This window comes from Saccopteryx bilineata, chromosome 7, assembly GCF_036850765.1.
Source record: "Saccopteryx bilineata isolate mSacBil1 chromosome 7, mSacBil1_pri_phased_curated, whole genome shotgun sequence".
Classification (NCBI taxonomy): domain Eukaryota; kingdom Metazoa; phylum Chordata; class Mammalia; order Chiroptera; family Emballonuridae; genus Saccopteryx; species Saccopteryx bilineata.
Genome location: NC_089496.1, coordinates 85,464,975 through 85,480,447, shown reverse-complemented (window position 1 = coordinate 85,480,447; position 15,473 = coordinate 85,464,975). Strand labels below are relative to the sequence as shown.

The 15,473-nt window shown below is 54.3% G+C and overlaps 1 protein-coding gene across 2 annotated transcripts in view; it reads left to right on the top strand.

Annotated features, from left to right (window-relative positions):
- Nucleotides 1–14,635, top strand: part of CRTAC1 (cartilage acidic protein 1) — a 140,818-nt gene extending 126,183 nt beyond the window's left edge. Inside the window, exons 12-15 of one of the 2 annotated variants that reach the window (XM_066238327.1) lie at nucleotides 8,607–8,752; nucleotides 10,432–10,474; nucleotides 12,728–12,871; nucleotides 14,425–14,635. In XM_066238327.1, the coding sequence (XP_066094424.1) occupies nucleotides 8,607–8,752; nucleotides 10,432–10,474; nucleotides 12,728–12,871; nucleotides 14,425–14,429 (338 nt within the window). In that variant the 3' untranslated portion in view covers nucleotides 14,430–14,635. Of the gene's footprint in view, nucleotides 1–8,606; nucleotides 8,753–10,431; nucleotides 10,475–12,727; nucleotides 12,872–13,325; nucleotides 13,821–14,424 lie in introns of those variants that run through there. The other variant, XM_066238326.1, reaches the window with a different exon arrangement.
- Nucleotides 14,636–15,473: the final 838 nt, after the last annotated feature.

Below are 15,473 nucleotides of genomic sequence, written 5' to 3'. Positions count from 1 at the left end.
TGTCCTTGGGCTATTCCATCCTGGATGGGTTGGCTGGTTATCGGAGCGTTTATCACTTAGAAGGCAGCCATTTGTTATGCTGGCCATAAAAGTACCGGATGACTTAAATACATCGTCACAGAGCAGTAGCCGACATGAATCGAGCACTTAGTATGTGCTGGGCACTGGGCTAAGTGCTTTCATAAAACACTTTATTCATTTCTCACTACAACATGAGGAGTCATAAACGCCATTTCACAGGACAGGAAACTGAGGCTGAGATTAAACAACCTGCCCCAAATCACAGCTTCAGACAGTGGGGTGGGCTGAATCTGGGCCCTGACGTTTTGGACACTGCTTCCAAATTCTCGGCCACTGTGACATGATGTTTGACCTCCTGCAGCTGTTCTATGTGGAGCCAGCCAAGGTCCTCCTGCTCTTCCTCTTTCTCCTTGGACATCGCTGCCTCCTCAGTTACCAGATGACCCAAGTAAGGTCGTCCAAGTACCACAGTGGCTGCCATGGTACCATAGCCGGGATGTTCATCCAGGTGTCTGGATAGACATCAACCGTCACCCAATTGTACAAATAAGGGAATTGAGACTCACATAGCACATCAGTAATGAGGCCAAGACAGAGGCTAGTTCTTCCTCCCCACATCCATGGACTGCCTCTGCTATTTTATTTATTTTTTTTTTTTTGTATTTTTCTGAAGCTGGAAACGGGGAGAGACATTCAGACAGACTCCCGCATGTGCCCGACCAGGATCCACCCAGCACGCCCACCAGGGGCGACGCTCTGCCCCTCCAGGGCATCGCTCTGCCATAACCAGAGCCACTCTAGCACCTGGGGCAGAGGCCAAGGAGCCATCCCCAGCGCCCGGGCCATCTCTGCTCCAATGGAGCCTTGGCTGCAGGAGGGGAAGAGAGAGACAGAGAGGAAGGAGGGGGTGGGGGTGGAGAAGCAAATGGGCGCTTCTCCTATGTGCCCTGGCCGGGAATCAAACCCGGGTCCCCCGCACGCCAGGCCGACGCTCTACCGCTGAGCCAACCGGCCAGGATCTGCCTCTGCTATTTTAAGACGTATTATGGGTGTTATTGGGTCTCTTACCTGGCCAGCATCTGCCCTTCCAAGAGAACAGACCTTCTCTCCACTGGGCCTCCTCAGCCCGGTCGTTTGTGGGATCGTGGGGCCTGAGAGCCTGTGTGCCTCTTCAGACTGTCTGCCTCCCGTGCTCAGGATACAGACAGTGCACCTAGCTGGGAGCCCCTCCTGACGGCCTGTCCTTGCCTTTTGTAAGACATGAGACTTGTTCTGGGTCTGAACTCTGGCTCGGACTGCTCCATGGGTCCCCCTGCACACTCCTCTCTATTGCCAGGATCCACTCCCAGAGAGGCGCTGGCGGAAGGCTGCTCCCAGAGACGGGCCCCTCGGGTCAGCCTTGGCCTTGGCAGTGAGACTCCCCGAGGCAGCTCAGCAGGCAGCAGGGCTAGCAGCCTGAGACACAGTGAGGGGCAGGCAGACTCCATCCCTACAGCTCCAAGACTCTCATATTTGGGAGGATCTTGTTCACGGATCCAGCACAGCACAGGCCTTCCTGATGGAGGGACCAGCGCAGGAGCTGGAAGAGAGGGGGCCGTTGGGAAAGGTTGGATGGGAGGAAAGCTTGAGGAGAAGGAACGGGGTGGAGATGGACTGAGACGGGGCCTGGAGGGACCCAGAGACAGAGAGACGTGGGGAAGGGACAGATCAGACACCGCAGAAGCGCTCCCTGCCCTCCAGGCTCACAGTCCACTGAGAGAGGCCGGCGGACACAGGGACTCTGTGCAGGGCAGACTCGGATGTCCGTCCTCCTGGCCCAGCGCCTGGGAGCGGGCCGAGGAAGGAGACATTAGTTCTGCTCTGGGAAGTTCCCAAGAAAGTGGGCCCAGAACTAGGTCTAGAAGGATAGTAGGAGTTTGGAAAGTGTGGATGGGAGGCTGAGGAGAGCATTCCAGGGGCTGTACTGGCTTGAACAAATGCCCAGAGATGAGGGTGCTCAGTGTGTCCATAAAATGGGCATGGTCTGGTGGGAGCAGCGCCTGGGCAGGGAGGCCAGGGCCACACTGTTGGGGCACCCAGAGCCAGGCGGAGAGGGCAGGTGGAACAGAGCGGGTCTGGAGAGCTGAACAGCCAAAGCCAGGCCTTGCTGTGCAGGGCAGGGCTTAGAAGGAGCCCAGCGGCCACTAGCAGGGGTAGCAGGTATTTGTCATTCTCTGTGTGACTTATTGCACTTAGCATAATACCCTCTAGGTCCATCCATGCTGTTGCAAATAGCAGATTTTCATTGTTTTTTTATTGCTGAATAATATTTCATTGTGTGTGTGTGTGTGTATGTATGTGTGTGTGTGTGTGTGTATATATATATATATATATATATATATATATATATATATATCACATCTTCTTTATCCATTCAGCTGTCTTCATCACCATTGACAGGCAGCTAGTTTGCATCCATCTCTTGGCTATTGTAAATAATGCACAATGAACATAGGGGTGCATATATCTTTTCTAATACGTGTTTTTGTGGTCTTGGGCTGAATACCCGGAAGTGGAATTTCTGGACCGTGTGGCAGCTCTTTTATTTTTTTGCTGCACAGTATTTCATTGTGCGGCAGCATTCATAATTTAGCTAGCAAGTCCCCTATTGATGGACAGTTCGGTGGTTTCCAATCCTGAGCAGCTTGTTTTGTGGTGTTTGGGGTGAGAGGAGGCATGTCCAGAACATGAATGGAAGACAGTCCTGCGTCAAGTCCGAATTACTTACTGAGTAGACGGCGGCTTGAGCTGTGCCGATGGCAGCGGTCTCTAAGGGAGAAACTGCAGGACCTCCCCTCCAGCACTAGCTCCGGCTCACCCCAGCTGACCCTGCTTCCTCCCTCCCTCCCTGGGTCACCCCTGCCTCCTCTGGCTCCAGCCGACCTCGGCCTCGCAGCCAGGCGTGGTGTGGGAACATGCCTGTGGATACACATGTGCCCCGCCCCCCTCACACCCTCAGCTCAGGCTCATCTCTGCCATGGCTGCAGGCCTGGCTCGGCCAGCACTGAGCCGTGGTTAGAGGACCGAGCTTCTCAGACAGACCCTCACTGCACTCCTGACTCTGGGGGTCTCCCCTGTGTGGAATCATACCATAAAAATTCAGGGACCTCACTGGAGGTTTCACTCTCCAGGGGTTTCCCAGAGGGCCCCCTGGCCTTTGCTGTCGCGCAAAGTGCTCTCAGCTTCAGATCTGTCCCTGCTGTCCCACCCCAGCCACCCCTGCTCAGTGTGGGCCCCTGTTCCTCCTCCCCTTCCCACCCTGCCTTGGCCTCTCCCTGCTCCCGCTGGTGCAGCCGGCTGCCAGGCTCACAGAGCATTTCCATTCTCAGCCGTTGTTGAGTGCCCCTGCTGCCCCCTGGCTGCCCCATGCAACTCCTGCCCACCCACACCCCGTCTCTTTCTTTCCTAACAAGCAGAGGGCTGAGGCAGCTCAAAGAAACCCAGAAAATGAAAACAAGCGCCAATAACCTACTTGGCCCCGCCGGCCTTCATTAGGGGCCCCCGCAGTGGCCAGCCCGCCCCAGGCGTGGAGGGTACCCCCACCCACACACACCTCCTTCCTTTCAGCTAGTTGTTTGCAAGTGACTCCGAGCTGCCTCCACGCCGGCTGGTGCTCATTTAGGGAAGGAAAATTCAGTGTCCCACATGAAAATTGCTTTATTAAAGTGCAAAAATATTCCAACTGTATTCCCACCATCTGTTTTGCTTGTAATTCTTTTGAAAAGCACAATTCTCTGTGCCTCCTTGGCCTTTGTCCTTTAAAAGCTGCCAGAGAGCTGTGGCTGGTTAATGGGGCCACCTCTGGTCACAGACCCACAAGCCACTTAAAGGCTGTCTGTGCAGTGGCCGGAGGCCAGGGGGGACCCCGGTTGTGCAGCTGCGTGAAGAACTGCGATGTCTGGGGCAGAGGGACAGCCAGGCCTGGGCCCGGAGCCGGGGTTCCAGTCCTAGTCCGGACACCTGCGGGTCACCTGACCGCACCGAGCCTCGGGGCCTCCATTTGGAGAGTGGGAATAAAACGCCCACCTGGCAGAGTTGTTGGGAAGGTTGGAGCCCGCCACCCATGCTAAGGCTCCCAGTCTGCTCTCCCACCCAGCTAACCCACATCCTCACACTCTGCTTCTCCCACTGTGAGCTTCTCCCTGGTCCTCACACAGCCCGTATCACACCTCCTGCCTTTGCCCACGCTGCACCCTCCACCTGGGTGCACACCTCCTGCCTTTGCTCGTGCTGCACCCTCCACCTGGGTGCACACCTCCTGCCTTTGCCCACGCCGCACCCTCCACCTGGGTGCACACCTCCTGCCTTTGCCCACGCCGCACCCTCCACCTGGGCGCACACCTCCTGCCTTTGCCCACGCCGCACCCTCCACCTGGGTGCACACCTCCTGCCTTTGCCCACGCCGCACCCTCCACCTGGGTGCACACCTCCTGCCTTTGCCCACGCCGCACCCTCCACCTGGGTGCACACCTCCTGCCTTTGCCCACGCCGCACCCTCCACCTGGGTGCACACCTCCTGCCTTTGCCCACGCCGCACCCTCCACCTGGGCGCACACCTCCTGCCTTTGCCCACGCTGCACCCTCCACCTGGGTGCACACCTCCTGCCTTTGCCCACGCCGCACCCTCCACCTGGGTGCACACCTCCTGCCTTTGCCCACGCCGCACCCTCCACCTGGGTGCACACCTCCTGCCTTTGCCCGTGCTGCACCCTCCACCTGGGCGCACACCTCCTGCCTTTGCCCACGCTGCACCCTCCACCTGGGTGCACACCTCCTGCCTTTGCCCGTGCTGCACCCTCCACCTGGGTGCACACCTCCTGCCTTTGCCCATGCTGCACCCTCCACCTGGGTGCTCTTTCTTCCCTTCTCTGTCTCATAAACTCCAGCACTTCTGCAACACCCAATGGAAAAGACTTTTAGCACCCGCCTCTCTCGCCAAGTGTTACCAATGCCATGGCTGCACTTTCTCAGCTTATTACAACATAATCCCTGTGTTTATTGCCCGCCCAGGACTCAGCTCCCCCTGGAGGGGCCAGGGTCTGTCTCCCTGTTGCTAAATCCCACACCCTTGCATGATGCTCAGCTGTGGTGAGCAGGGGGTGGGGGTGGGCTGGCCAGCAGAACAGGGTGCTGCAGGGGTGGGCTTTGGGATCCAACCCTGTTCCCTAGCTGGGTAACTGGACATTTCACTTTACCTCTCCAAGTTTCAGTTCCCTCAGCTCTCGAGTGAAAATGATAAAACTAGTACCTCCCTCGTGGAGCTGCCACGAGGACCTGATGCACTAACACTGAGAGACACCTGGTACAGTTTGGGGTATATATTTTCTTGTATTATTGCCCAACAAGTGAAAGCCCTTTGGGACCTGCAGGGTGCCCCATGTCAAAGGGATGATGGCGATGGAGCTGCTGAGCGTGCCAGTCTACATTCCAGGGGAGAAGGACTGTCCTTCCCCGGAGTGCTAGAGCTCTGGGTCACACCCTCACCTTACAGATGAACAAACTGAGGCCCCAAAGGAGTACCCAAGTCAGCGAGATAACCAGTGCAGAGGGGGGAGTCCCGCTGAGACCTGTTCTCCCGGCTCACAGGCTCACTTCTCTCAGAGCCGCCCCTCCTTCCGTCTGGAGGAAGGGAGGAAGCAGGACTCCACACTCTGGGCTGTAAATACAAGATGTAAATTTGTGATTGTCTATGAATATTCGGCAACTCTTTTGAGTTATTTGTGGCACCTCAGTCAGGCTGGAAAAATTTATTCATGTTCTGTTGGCTTAGGTGAAAACAGTTGCTTCTCTTTGTCTCCTTTTCTTAGTGGAAAAACGCTTACTTTATACATATGCCACTTAATTTGGACACTGTACACCCTACAAACGCCAGCTCGCCTGAACCTCTCAAGAAACTACTCCAAAAAAGAAAGAAGTCTGCAGCTGACACCCCCCTCCCATTTCCACCCCCTTCTCCAAAAGGAACGATCATGGACTGAGTGGATGGGGGAATAGAGGGGTTGTGAGAAATGTTTTCTAGCTGAAGGAAGCAATCCCCAGAACCAAGAGAGCGGCCTGGGCGGGACCGGCGTGTGGGAGGAGAAGCTGCACTGTGTGTGTGCACGGCCCCCTCCGGGAACTTCTCCTGGGCACGGCCGCCCACCTGCTCACCTCTGACACTCCCAGAGTGTGGCAGCTGGTCCCTGTCCTCATTAGCTCGAGGGCACAGTGGCAGCGAGGCTGGAGTGTTCCAAGGAGTACGGGACTCAGGAGAAAGATGCAGCTGGGTCGTACCCTCCCCCGCCGCCACCCCCAGAGCCACGTCTGCACAGGGATTTCTCCACCAAGTCTGGACATGGCTTCCAAGCCTTTTCTAAACTATGGGAACCCTTTCATACGTAAAGATATTTCGCAAACTACCCTCTGTCCCCACAGTATCTATCACTGTAAAATCCACGAATGGACAAGAATGACCAAAAGCTAGTATAAATTCAAGAGCAGTTTTGGGTTTCGCTTGTTTTCTAACAGTATCTATATACATTAAGGGGAAGCAACCCATGCATGTGGGTGACATGTTATTTATTCAGCCCACAAATGATGCTTGGGGGAATGTCTGTGAGTGTGGACCCCTGAGCGCCTGCCACATCTGGTCAGCTCGGTGGGTGCTAACAAGGGACGCACCCTCCCTCCCTCCCTGCTGAGCACTGCCCTCTTCCTGGGGTGGGTGCTAACAAGGGGTGCACCCTCCCTCCCTCCCTCCCTGCTGAGCACTGCCCTCTTCCTGGGGTGGGTGCTAACAAGGGGCGCACCCTCCCTCCCTCCCTGCTGAGCACTGCCCTCTTCCTGGGGTGGGTGCTAACAAGGGGCGCACCCTCCCTGCTGAGCACTGCCCTCTTCCTGGGGTGGGTGCTAACAAGGGGCGCACCCTCCCTCCCTCCCTGCTGAGTGCTGCCCTCTTCCTGGGGTGGGTGCTAACAAGGGGCGCACCCTCCCTCCCTCCCTGCTGAGCGCTGCCCTCTTCCTGGGGCAGCTGACTAGAACAGCTTCTCTCTGCAGGTGAGGCCCCGCTCGCTCTTCTCTGCACCCCAATCCATCACCATTAGCCTGACCTTGCCATGGTGACGGGCCTGGTGCCTTAAGCAGGGAGCTGGGGCTGGTTTTGACAATGCCTAAACACCTGACAAATCTCTCCAACTTGTTTTCTGCCAGTGATGTAATGCATTGCTCTGTGGATGTGTGCGGATGGGTTCACCGGGAACATTCTCTGAGCCTCTCCATCAGCTTCCCAGAGTGGTATTTCTCTGTGCCCGCCACCTCCCGGGTCTCCTTTAGAGCTCCGCTCATGTGCCTTCTCCCCAGGAGCTGGCCCTGACCACACTGATGAGAAAAGGCCCCCGGCCAACCCTCCATTCCTCTTTACTTCATTTCCCTATTTTTGTTTTCTTCATAGAGTTTGTCAGTATCAGCCATTATTTATTTGTTCATCAGTTTGCCTGTCTATCCCCACTAGAGTGGAAGCTCCCTGAAAACAAGGATGTTCCCAGTAACAAAAATGAGCCTGACCACTAGCAGGCTATAAGTGTAAGCGTAAGCGTAAGCGTAAGCGTAAGCATAAGGATAAGTGTGAGTGTGAGTATGAGTATGAGTATGAGTATGAGTATAAGTATGAGTATGAGTATAAGTATAAGCGTAAGCGTAAGCATAAGGATAAGTGTAAGTGTGAGTGTGAGTATGAGTATGAGTATGAGTATAAGTATAAGCGTAAGCGTAAGCGTAAGCGTAAGTGTAAGTGTAAGTGTAAGTATAAGTATAAGTATAAGCATGAACACGATGTGACATGCTCCAGAGTGCACCGCAAGCCAGCTGCAGCCCTGGGATTTGACCCCAGGTCTCCCAGGCATCCACCCCCCACCTTGTTCTTTCCAACCTACCAGGTAAGTGGTGCAGTCAAGATTTGAACCCAGGACTGCACAGTCAACCTGCTTACCACCAGGCTTCACCCTCTCCTCCAAAACAACCTCAGGCCAACAGGCCTGTCCACTAGGATGGAAGTTCTAGAGTGGCCCTGTCCAGTATGGTGGCCTGAAGCCTCTTGTGGCTATTTAAATTTAACACAACTAAAACTAAACAGAACTTGAAATTCAGTTCCTTGTTACACTGATCTCACTCCACGTGCTCAGCAGCCACCTGTGGCCTGCGGCTGCCAGGGCGGACAGCGTGGGTGGAGAACGCTGCCACACTGCAGTCCCACTGGGTGCGGTTGTTCCGAAGAGCAGGAGCTCGTCTGCCACACTGATCTCACTCCACGTGCTCAGCAGCCACCTGTGGCCTGCGGCTGCCAGGGCAGACAGCGTGGGTGGAGAACGCTGCCACACTGCAGTCCCACTGGGTGCGGTTGTTCTGAAGAGCAGGAGCTCGTCTGCCACATTCCCTGTTGCCCTTGCACTAGCACAGGGCTCCCTTCATACTTCTATTAAATGGATGGATAGATGAACGACGACACTGGTTCTGAGAACCCCCCCTCCCGCTCGCCTCTGCTGCTGACGCTTTCTCCTTCTGCCCCACAGGGAAGGATGAAGCCAGCAGCGTGGAGGTGACGTGGCCAGATGGCAAGATGGCGAGCCGGAACGTGGCCAGCGGGGAGATGAACTCGGTGCTAGAGATCCCCTACCCCCAGGATGAGGACAGACTTCAGGACCCAGCCCCACTGGAGGTGAGGAAGGGATCTGGGCCTCATATCCACAAAAGAGGCTCCATCCACAAACCCTCTAGAATGATGGAAATCTTAGCCCAGGGCAGATATCGTAACAATCCCACCATTTGTAGTTTGTACAGCAGTACCCGCACCCATCTCTTCTACTCCTCACAGAGATCTGGGGCGATTGGCAGTACAAGTATTTTTGCACCCCTTCTATGGAGGAGGAAAACCAAGACCAAAAGCAAAAAGCCACCAAGGTTGCACAGCCAGCTGTGAGCAGCGTTAGGAGTTGACGGCGCTCTTTCCAAGCCTCTGACAAGCCCCCAGGTGCTCCTGAGGGTGGGGTAGGGCCTCTGGGAGCTCTTGGAGGAAGAGCTCTAGATTCTAACTCTGACGGGGCCACTTGGTTGCAAATAGCAAGAATCCTCTTAAATTTACAGAGAACAGGGGACTTATACGGAGACTTCTAGGGGAGCTCACAAGATCCAAGAAAAAGCTAAGGATGAGCAGAAACCATGGCATCCCAGTGGCCTCAACCCCAGGGACTCAAGCACCTTGGTCACTCAAGTGCTGGCCTGGGGGTGAGGAGGTCATTCCCCTCCCCAGTCGTCCCCACCAGCCCCTCCTCATCCCTCTGTACTGGCAGTTGACATTTTCTGTCTTGTGTAGAGTGTTGTTTTGAGTCCCCCACCCTACCACCAATCTGCTGTCTCTAAGATCCCCCCATATAGACATAACAAAGCCCCTCACGGTTTGACATGTACAGGTTTCCAAATCTGTCTCAGCCTCAATGAGTTCACATTCTAGCCACGCCTCTGATGCATCCTGCTGGGTTGTCCAGCACTAGTCCAGTTACACCAGGGGTCCCCAAACTTTTTACACAGGGGGCCAGTTCACTGTCCCTCAAGACTGTTGGAGGGCCGGACTATAAAAAAGAACTATGAACAAATCCCTGTGCACACTGCATATATCTTATTTTAAAGTAAAAAAACAAAACGGGACAAATACAATATTTAAAATAAAGAACAAGTAAATTTAAATCAACAAACTGACCAGTATTTCAATGGAAACTATGGGCCTGCTTTTGGCTAATGAGATGGTCAATGTCCGGTTCCATATTTGTCACTGCTAGCCGTAACAAGTGATATGACGCGCTTCCGGAGCCGGGATGCGTGCATCCCGCGTCACCGGAAGTAGTACTGTACGTGAGCGACGCTGCCACATACAGGACTCCAGGAGCACAGGATATGGATGCTGACCACCAATGAAAGAGGTGCCCCTTCCAGAAGTGTGGCGGGGGCTGGATAAATGACCTCAGGGGGCCGCATGTGGCCCGCGGGCCGTAGTTTGGGGACCCCTGAGTTACACTTTGCCTCAGTTGAGACCCAGCCTCGGTGTCAGGGCGGTGCCACAGGAGGTCACATTTCTGTTAGCCATCCCAGCTCAGACACGTGGGCCCCATGTGAGGGGAACGAGCAGGAGTTGGACTGAATCTCCTCTTGGCCTTTTGCCCCCGTGCCTTATTCTCAGGGCAAGGGAAGGGGTCCTGGCGGAGAGGAGCTCCCAGCAGGCCCAGAGCTAACAGCACCCCTCATTCCAGGGTCAGGGTGACAGCTGCTCTGTGGCTGTGACTGGGAGGGGGTCTGAGATGAAATCTCAACTCACCAGTGTCTCTGCTTCTGCCCACCTTGCAGTGCGGCCAAGGATTCTCCCAGCAGGAAAGTGGCCATTGCACGGGTGAGTTGCCTGCAGGCGTCGGGGGACGGGGCAGAGGCCGGACTCGACCTGGGGACAGCCATCCTGGGCCCTGGCCAAGTTCAGCTTGTAGATAAGGGGTGGAAAAGCAAGGAGGGGACCATTTTTTTTTTTTTGTTCTTGGGGCTCCAGATGCCAAGACAACCACCATGTGACTCACTAAGGTGGGAGTGATGTTAGCAAGCATCAGGCTGGGTCGCCACAGCGCTGGGGTTGGCATTGCTTCCCTTCCATGAGTACAGAGAGGTTGAGTAGAGCCACGAGATACACACTGCCGGCACCGTGCCCACAGGGAGGCCTGACTACTGGGGGCTGTGATGGCAGGGGTAGGCTCAGTCCCCCACAGAGAGATGGCGGCTTCATCCCGGCCAGCCGAGGGCGGGCACTGCCGGGGGCGCTGGGGCAAACGAGGGGGTGGGGTATGGTCTCCGTACAGAAGGGAGATTGCAGCCTTGTGCAGTGTGGGGGCAGGTAGCTGTCACACTGCCGGGACAGCAGTTCTGGGAAGATCCAGTGACCTTCTGAAAGTCCCCCAAGGACTGGCAGTAGGGAGGGGCGGCCTAGAGGTTCAGCATTCAGAGGCTCACAGATGTCTTTCATCCCACTGGCTGGCAATGAGGGGCCTGGTCAAGGACGCCTCCTGCCTTTCGGCCCTCGGGCAGCTTTCCTCCCAAGTCCCCTCTGCACGTGTCCATCAACCACAGGCAGATGGGTCCACCACTGAGAGACAGACCCAGTCCCTGTCTTCGCGGGGCTTAGAGCCCAGGGGAGAGGCTCACGAGTGTGAGCAGGGCTGGGGAGGGGAGCGCAGGGCCTGTGAGCACACAGAGGTGGAGCCCCTGTAGGGAGGGTTCAGGAAGACGCCCCAGAGAGAGCAAGATCTAAGCTGAGACCTAAGAGGTAATGAGGAGTTGGCCAGACAGAGACAAGTGTCCGGTGGACAGATGACCTCAGGCGGGAAAGTGGAAGAATATGGACCTAAGGGTGGCTTGAGGAGAAAGGGAGTCCCCTCCACGCTCCACGTCCCCACTCTGGCCCCTCCACACAGACAGTGCGTGTACACAGGAATCCCAGCGTCTTCTCTGTGTGCTGGAAGGACCCTGTGAGACCCCCATCCGCCGCCTCTTCCTCTTCACTCCCCAGCAGTCATGTCTGTGCCTCCCACACACCAGGCCCGGGCGGACTCCTGGGAATGCGGGCCACGCACCTCCCCCGGAGGACATTCATCTTAGTGGGGGAGACAGACCACACGCACCACCCAACAGCTGGACTAGATGAATTAAGAACCCTTGAAGCAAGGTGTGCTCTGGAGACTGTTCTGAACAGAGCAGTCAGGATGGGTCCAGAGAAGAGATGGGTCCTGATCTCTAATCACTGAGGTCAGACCTGACAGACGAGAAGGAGCCAGCCACAGAAATAGCTGAGGGAAGAGCTTTGCCGGCAAAGGGAAGAGTGAACACCATGCGGCAGAAGAAAAGTTCAGTCTGTCAGAGGAACAGGCAGAAGGCCGACGTGCCTGGAAGGGGTGGAGGAGCCAGGTGCCAAGTCTAGGAGAGTCTTGAAGCCCCAGTGAGGTGGCTGGACTTTGTTCTCAGGCCCTGTGCAGTTAAGCAGGAGAGTGCCATAACGTGATTACATTTGCAGAAGTCCAAGCAAGAGACGGTTCTGGCTGGGAATAGGCTGGTGGCAGAAGAATGAGAAGCAGGTGGACAGACAAGAGGGTGACTGTGGGGACAGAACTGATGGGGTCTGTTGTTAAATTGCCTACAGAGGTAAGGAAAAAGACAGAATCAGGGATCGCACTGACTTCTGTTTGAGCAGCTGATTGGACAGCAGTGGCACCGATCGAGTGAAGGGAGATGGGAACAGGGGGCAGAAGAGGTTTGAGGACTGGAAGGGAGGGAATCTAAAGTTCCATTGGGGACCTGCTAAGTCTAAGATGCATGTTAGGCAGGTTCACGAGTCTGGAGCCCCAGGGAGGTTGTGCCTAGAAATAGGAATCATTCATGAACGAAGGGACCACCTAGGGAAAGAGTGAGATAGAAGATCCAGGACCCAGCCTGAGCACCCCAAACATGTAGAGGTCAGGCACAGCAGGAGCCAGCCAAGGGGACTGGAGTGAGGAACTGGAGGCCCAGAGAGAAGTGACAGGTCCCAGGTCACAGAGTAGGTGGGGCAGCAGAGCTTGAATAAGGTCCCACAGCCTCCCGAGTGAGTGACACCCTTACCTTTCAGACACCAACGAATGCATCCAGTTCCCATTTGTGTGTCCCCGAGACAAGCCCGTGTGTGTCAACACATATGGAAGCTACCGGTGTCGGACCAACAAGAGGTGCAGTCGGGGTTACGAGCCCAATGAGGATGGCACAGCCTGTGTGGGTGAGTCTGCCCTGACCACAGTCCAGTAGCAAAAAGACGTTGCCTTCTGAGGGAGCTCTGGGGAGGCCCCAGATCGAGGTCCCCAGCCCTGCCTTCTCCTGGCTGGATGGAGTCTCCTTAGACCCTTGTTGAGTCTCCAGAAAGACCATGACAGAGGCTTGGAGAAGCCCCACCGCCACTGCCACCAACCCCCTGGGGTGCTATGTTCTGGCCAGAGGTCATTGCTTTTCTCATTTCTCCCTTTTCACGTTTTCTAAAACAAATGTTCTTACCCTAGGGCCCGCCCATCTGTTCTTACTTGGGGTATAAACTAGCTCCTATTATGAACCTTCGTCTGAATTTCTGAACTGGTGTTTGTCTTCTTCTTCCCAAACACTTTCCCCAACCTCCACCCCACCCCCACTTCCTTTCTCTTTTTCCCATTTTCTGTCTCTCTGCTCCGTGCTTTTTGCAGCTCAAGTGGCCTTTTTAGGTGGGTATCCTTCTGCCGCCTTTAGAATCTCTGAGCCTCTCTCTCGGACCTCCTATCTTTCTCTAGGCCTTGGACTTTGCCTTCAGTTATATGCATTTTAAATCCCATCAATAAAGGAAAAAAAAACTAACAACCTTTGTGGAAAACTAAATTTCTCCTGCTGCCTATCTCTCTCTCCACGCCCAGTAGCTTCTGCTGTGTGCTCTTTCCGAACGGACAGCAGGGGCGGCCATCTTTGAAAAGGGAAGTTTGGGAATATTGATATTGGTGTAACTTTAGAAGTTTGTGAAGCCTTTCTTTGCCTGTTTTCTGAGAAAACAGAAAAGGAAAGTCTCCTTCGCTCCAGAAGAATCAAGATAGTCCTATGTTTTCTGTATCCTCCAGTGTCCTAAGGAGCTTATTTTGCCCTTAACAAAGATGGCTCTCAGGTGGTTGCTTGCTCAGTTGATTCGATAATGTCTCATGTGCCTGCCAGTCTGGCCTGTGCTGTTTCTTCTCCGTGCGCCCCGACTTCCTGTGGTAGAGAAAGCCTGATGGCGGTTGGTGGTGATGATGGGAGGGCAAAGGGTGGTCCTTTGGTATTCTTGATAAAAAATGTTAAAGCTTGAACTTGCTTAGTCTTTCAGCCTCTTTCTGGAGAAATTATGCCAATAAACTCTCTGCTGGATATTAGTGCCTAGCTGGTGGGGAAAAAAAATGTGTCTGGGGCAAAGTAGATGCTGGTTAGAGTGCTGAATGAGCAGCAGCCCTCTTTCTATCGCATGGCACTTGGAAAGCAAATCACGAGACAGGGAGAGTGCCCTGGGCATGAGCAATGGTTTGGGTGTGTGCATCAATGCTCACATATGGGGGACTGGGGTTTGGACCAGGTGAGGGGTGTGGGATGAGTGAGTCCAGACATGGAGGGAGTACTCTGGGACCTCCACCTAAAGAAAGCCACTTCGCCACTCTGGGCCTCAGTTTCCCTAATCTAAATAAGAGAATTGAGTTGGTGCATCCCTAAGCACCCCTTTTTCTCTAAGACACCTCAGTGTGTGCCTGGACATAGGCATGGCTAATCTCAGCTTACCCTGATTTCTAGAGTGAACCTTGCGACCTGGCCTCCTCTGCAATGTGCTTGGAAACTGGGAGCTCCCGGAGCCAGAACGCCCTTTGGAAATGATGTAAAGTCACACAATGCTTTCATGGCCAGCCTCGGTATGCAAGTTTGTTACAAATCACAGTTCTATTCTTCATGGAAAAAATAGTCATCCCAAGATATAATAAAATCACACTTAAAGAATGCAGCAAGACTTTTAAAAACATAGTTAACCAAAAAAACTACCACTTTCTGATATAATAATTAATACTTCCAATAAATCACAAAATAGGAATGCCTCGTAGCTAGGGCTGATTTTATACTCAGAACAGGAACTGAAATGAAAAGTTTTCAAATAAAACCAGCTACAGCCTGACCTGTGGTGGCGCAGTGGATAAAGCGTCGACCTGGAAATGCTGAGGTCGCCGGTTCGAAACCCTGGGCTTGCCTGGTCAAGGCACATATGGGAGTTGATGCTTCCAGCTCCTCCCCCCTTCTCTCTCTCTGTCTCTCCTCTCTCTCTCCCTCTGTCTCTCCCTCTCCTCTCTAAAATGAATAATAAAAAATAAAAAACCAGCTACAATTTCATGGAAAAGCATACACCAACTTAAAAATGATTCCACTCCTGGGAGGCCCACTCCTGTGTGTTGACATGGAATTAAAGATCTCGGAGAGCCCCAGAGACGAGGCTCAGAGAGATCAAGTGTCTGCCCAAGGTCACAGAGCTAGCTGGTCCCTGAGCCAGGTCTGGAGCCCTCTCCCACCTCCCTGTCTTGTTGGGGGGTTAACAGACAGCACTGCCACTGTTCAGACTATTCCCTGGTCATTCTGGAAGATGCTTCCTTTTTAGAAACAAACGAGTGAATCTAAGATGGTAAGATAAGTAATACCCGAAACCCACCGAGGCGATCGTGTCCATTGACTGGCTGCACACACAACACAGGAAATAAGGGACAGAACAGCTGGTGAGGCAGGCTGCCCAGGACATCGAGAGATTTGGGGCAATGGCAACTTCAGAGGATGGCTTAGAGGCAATAACCACGAATCCCCAC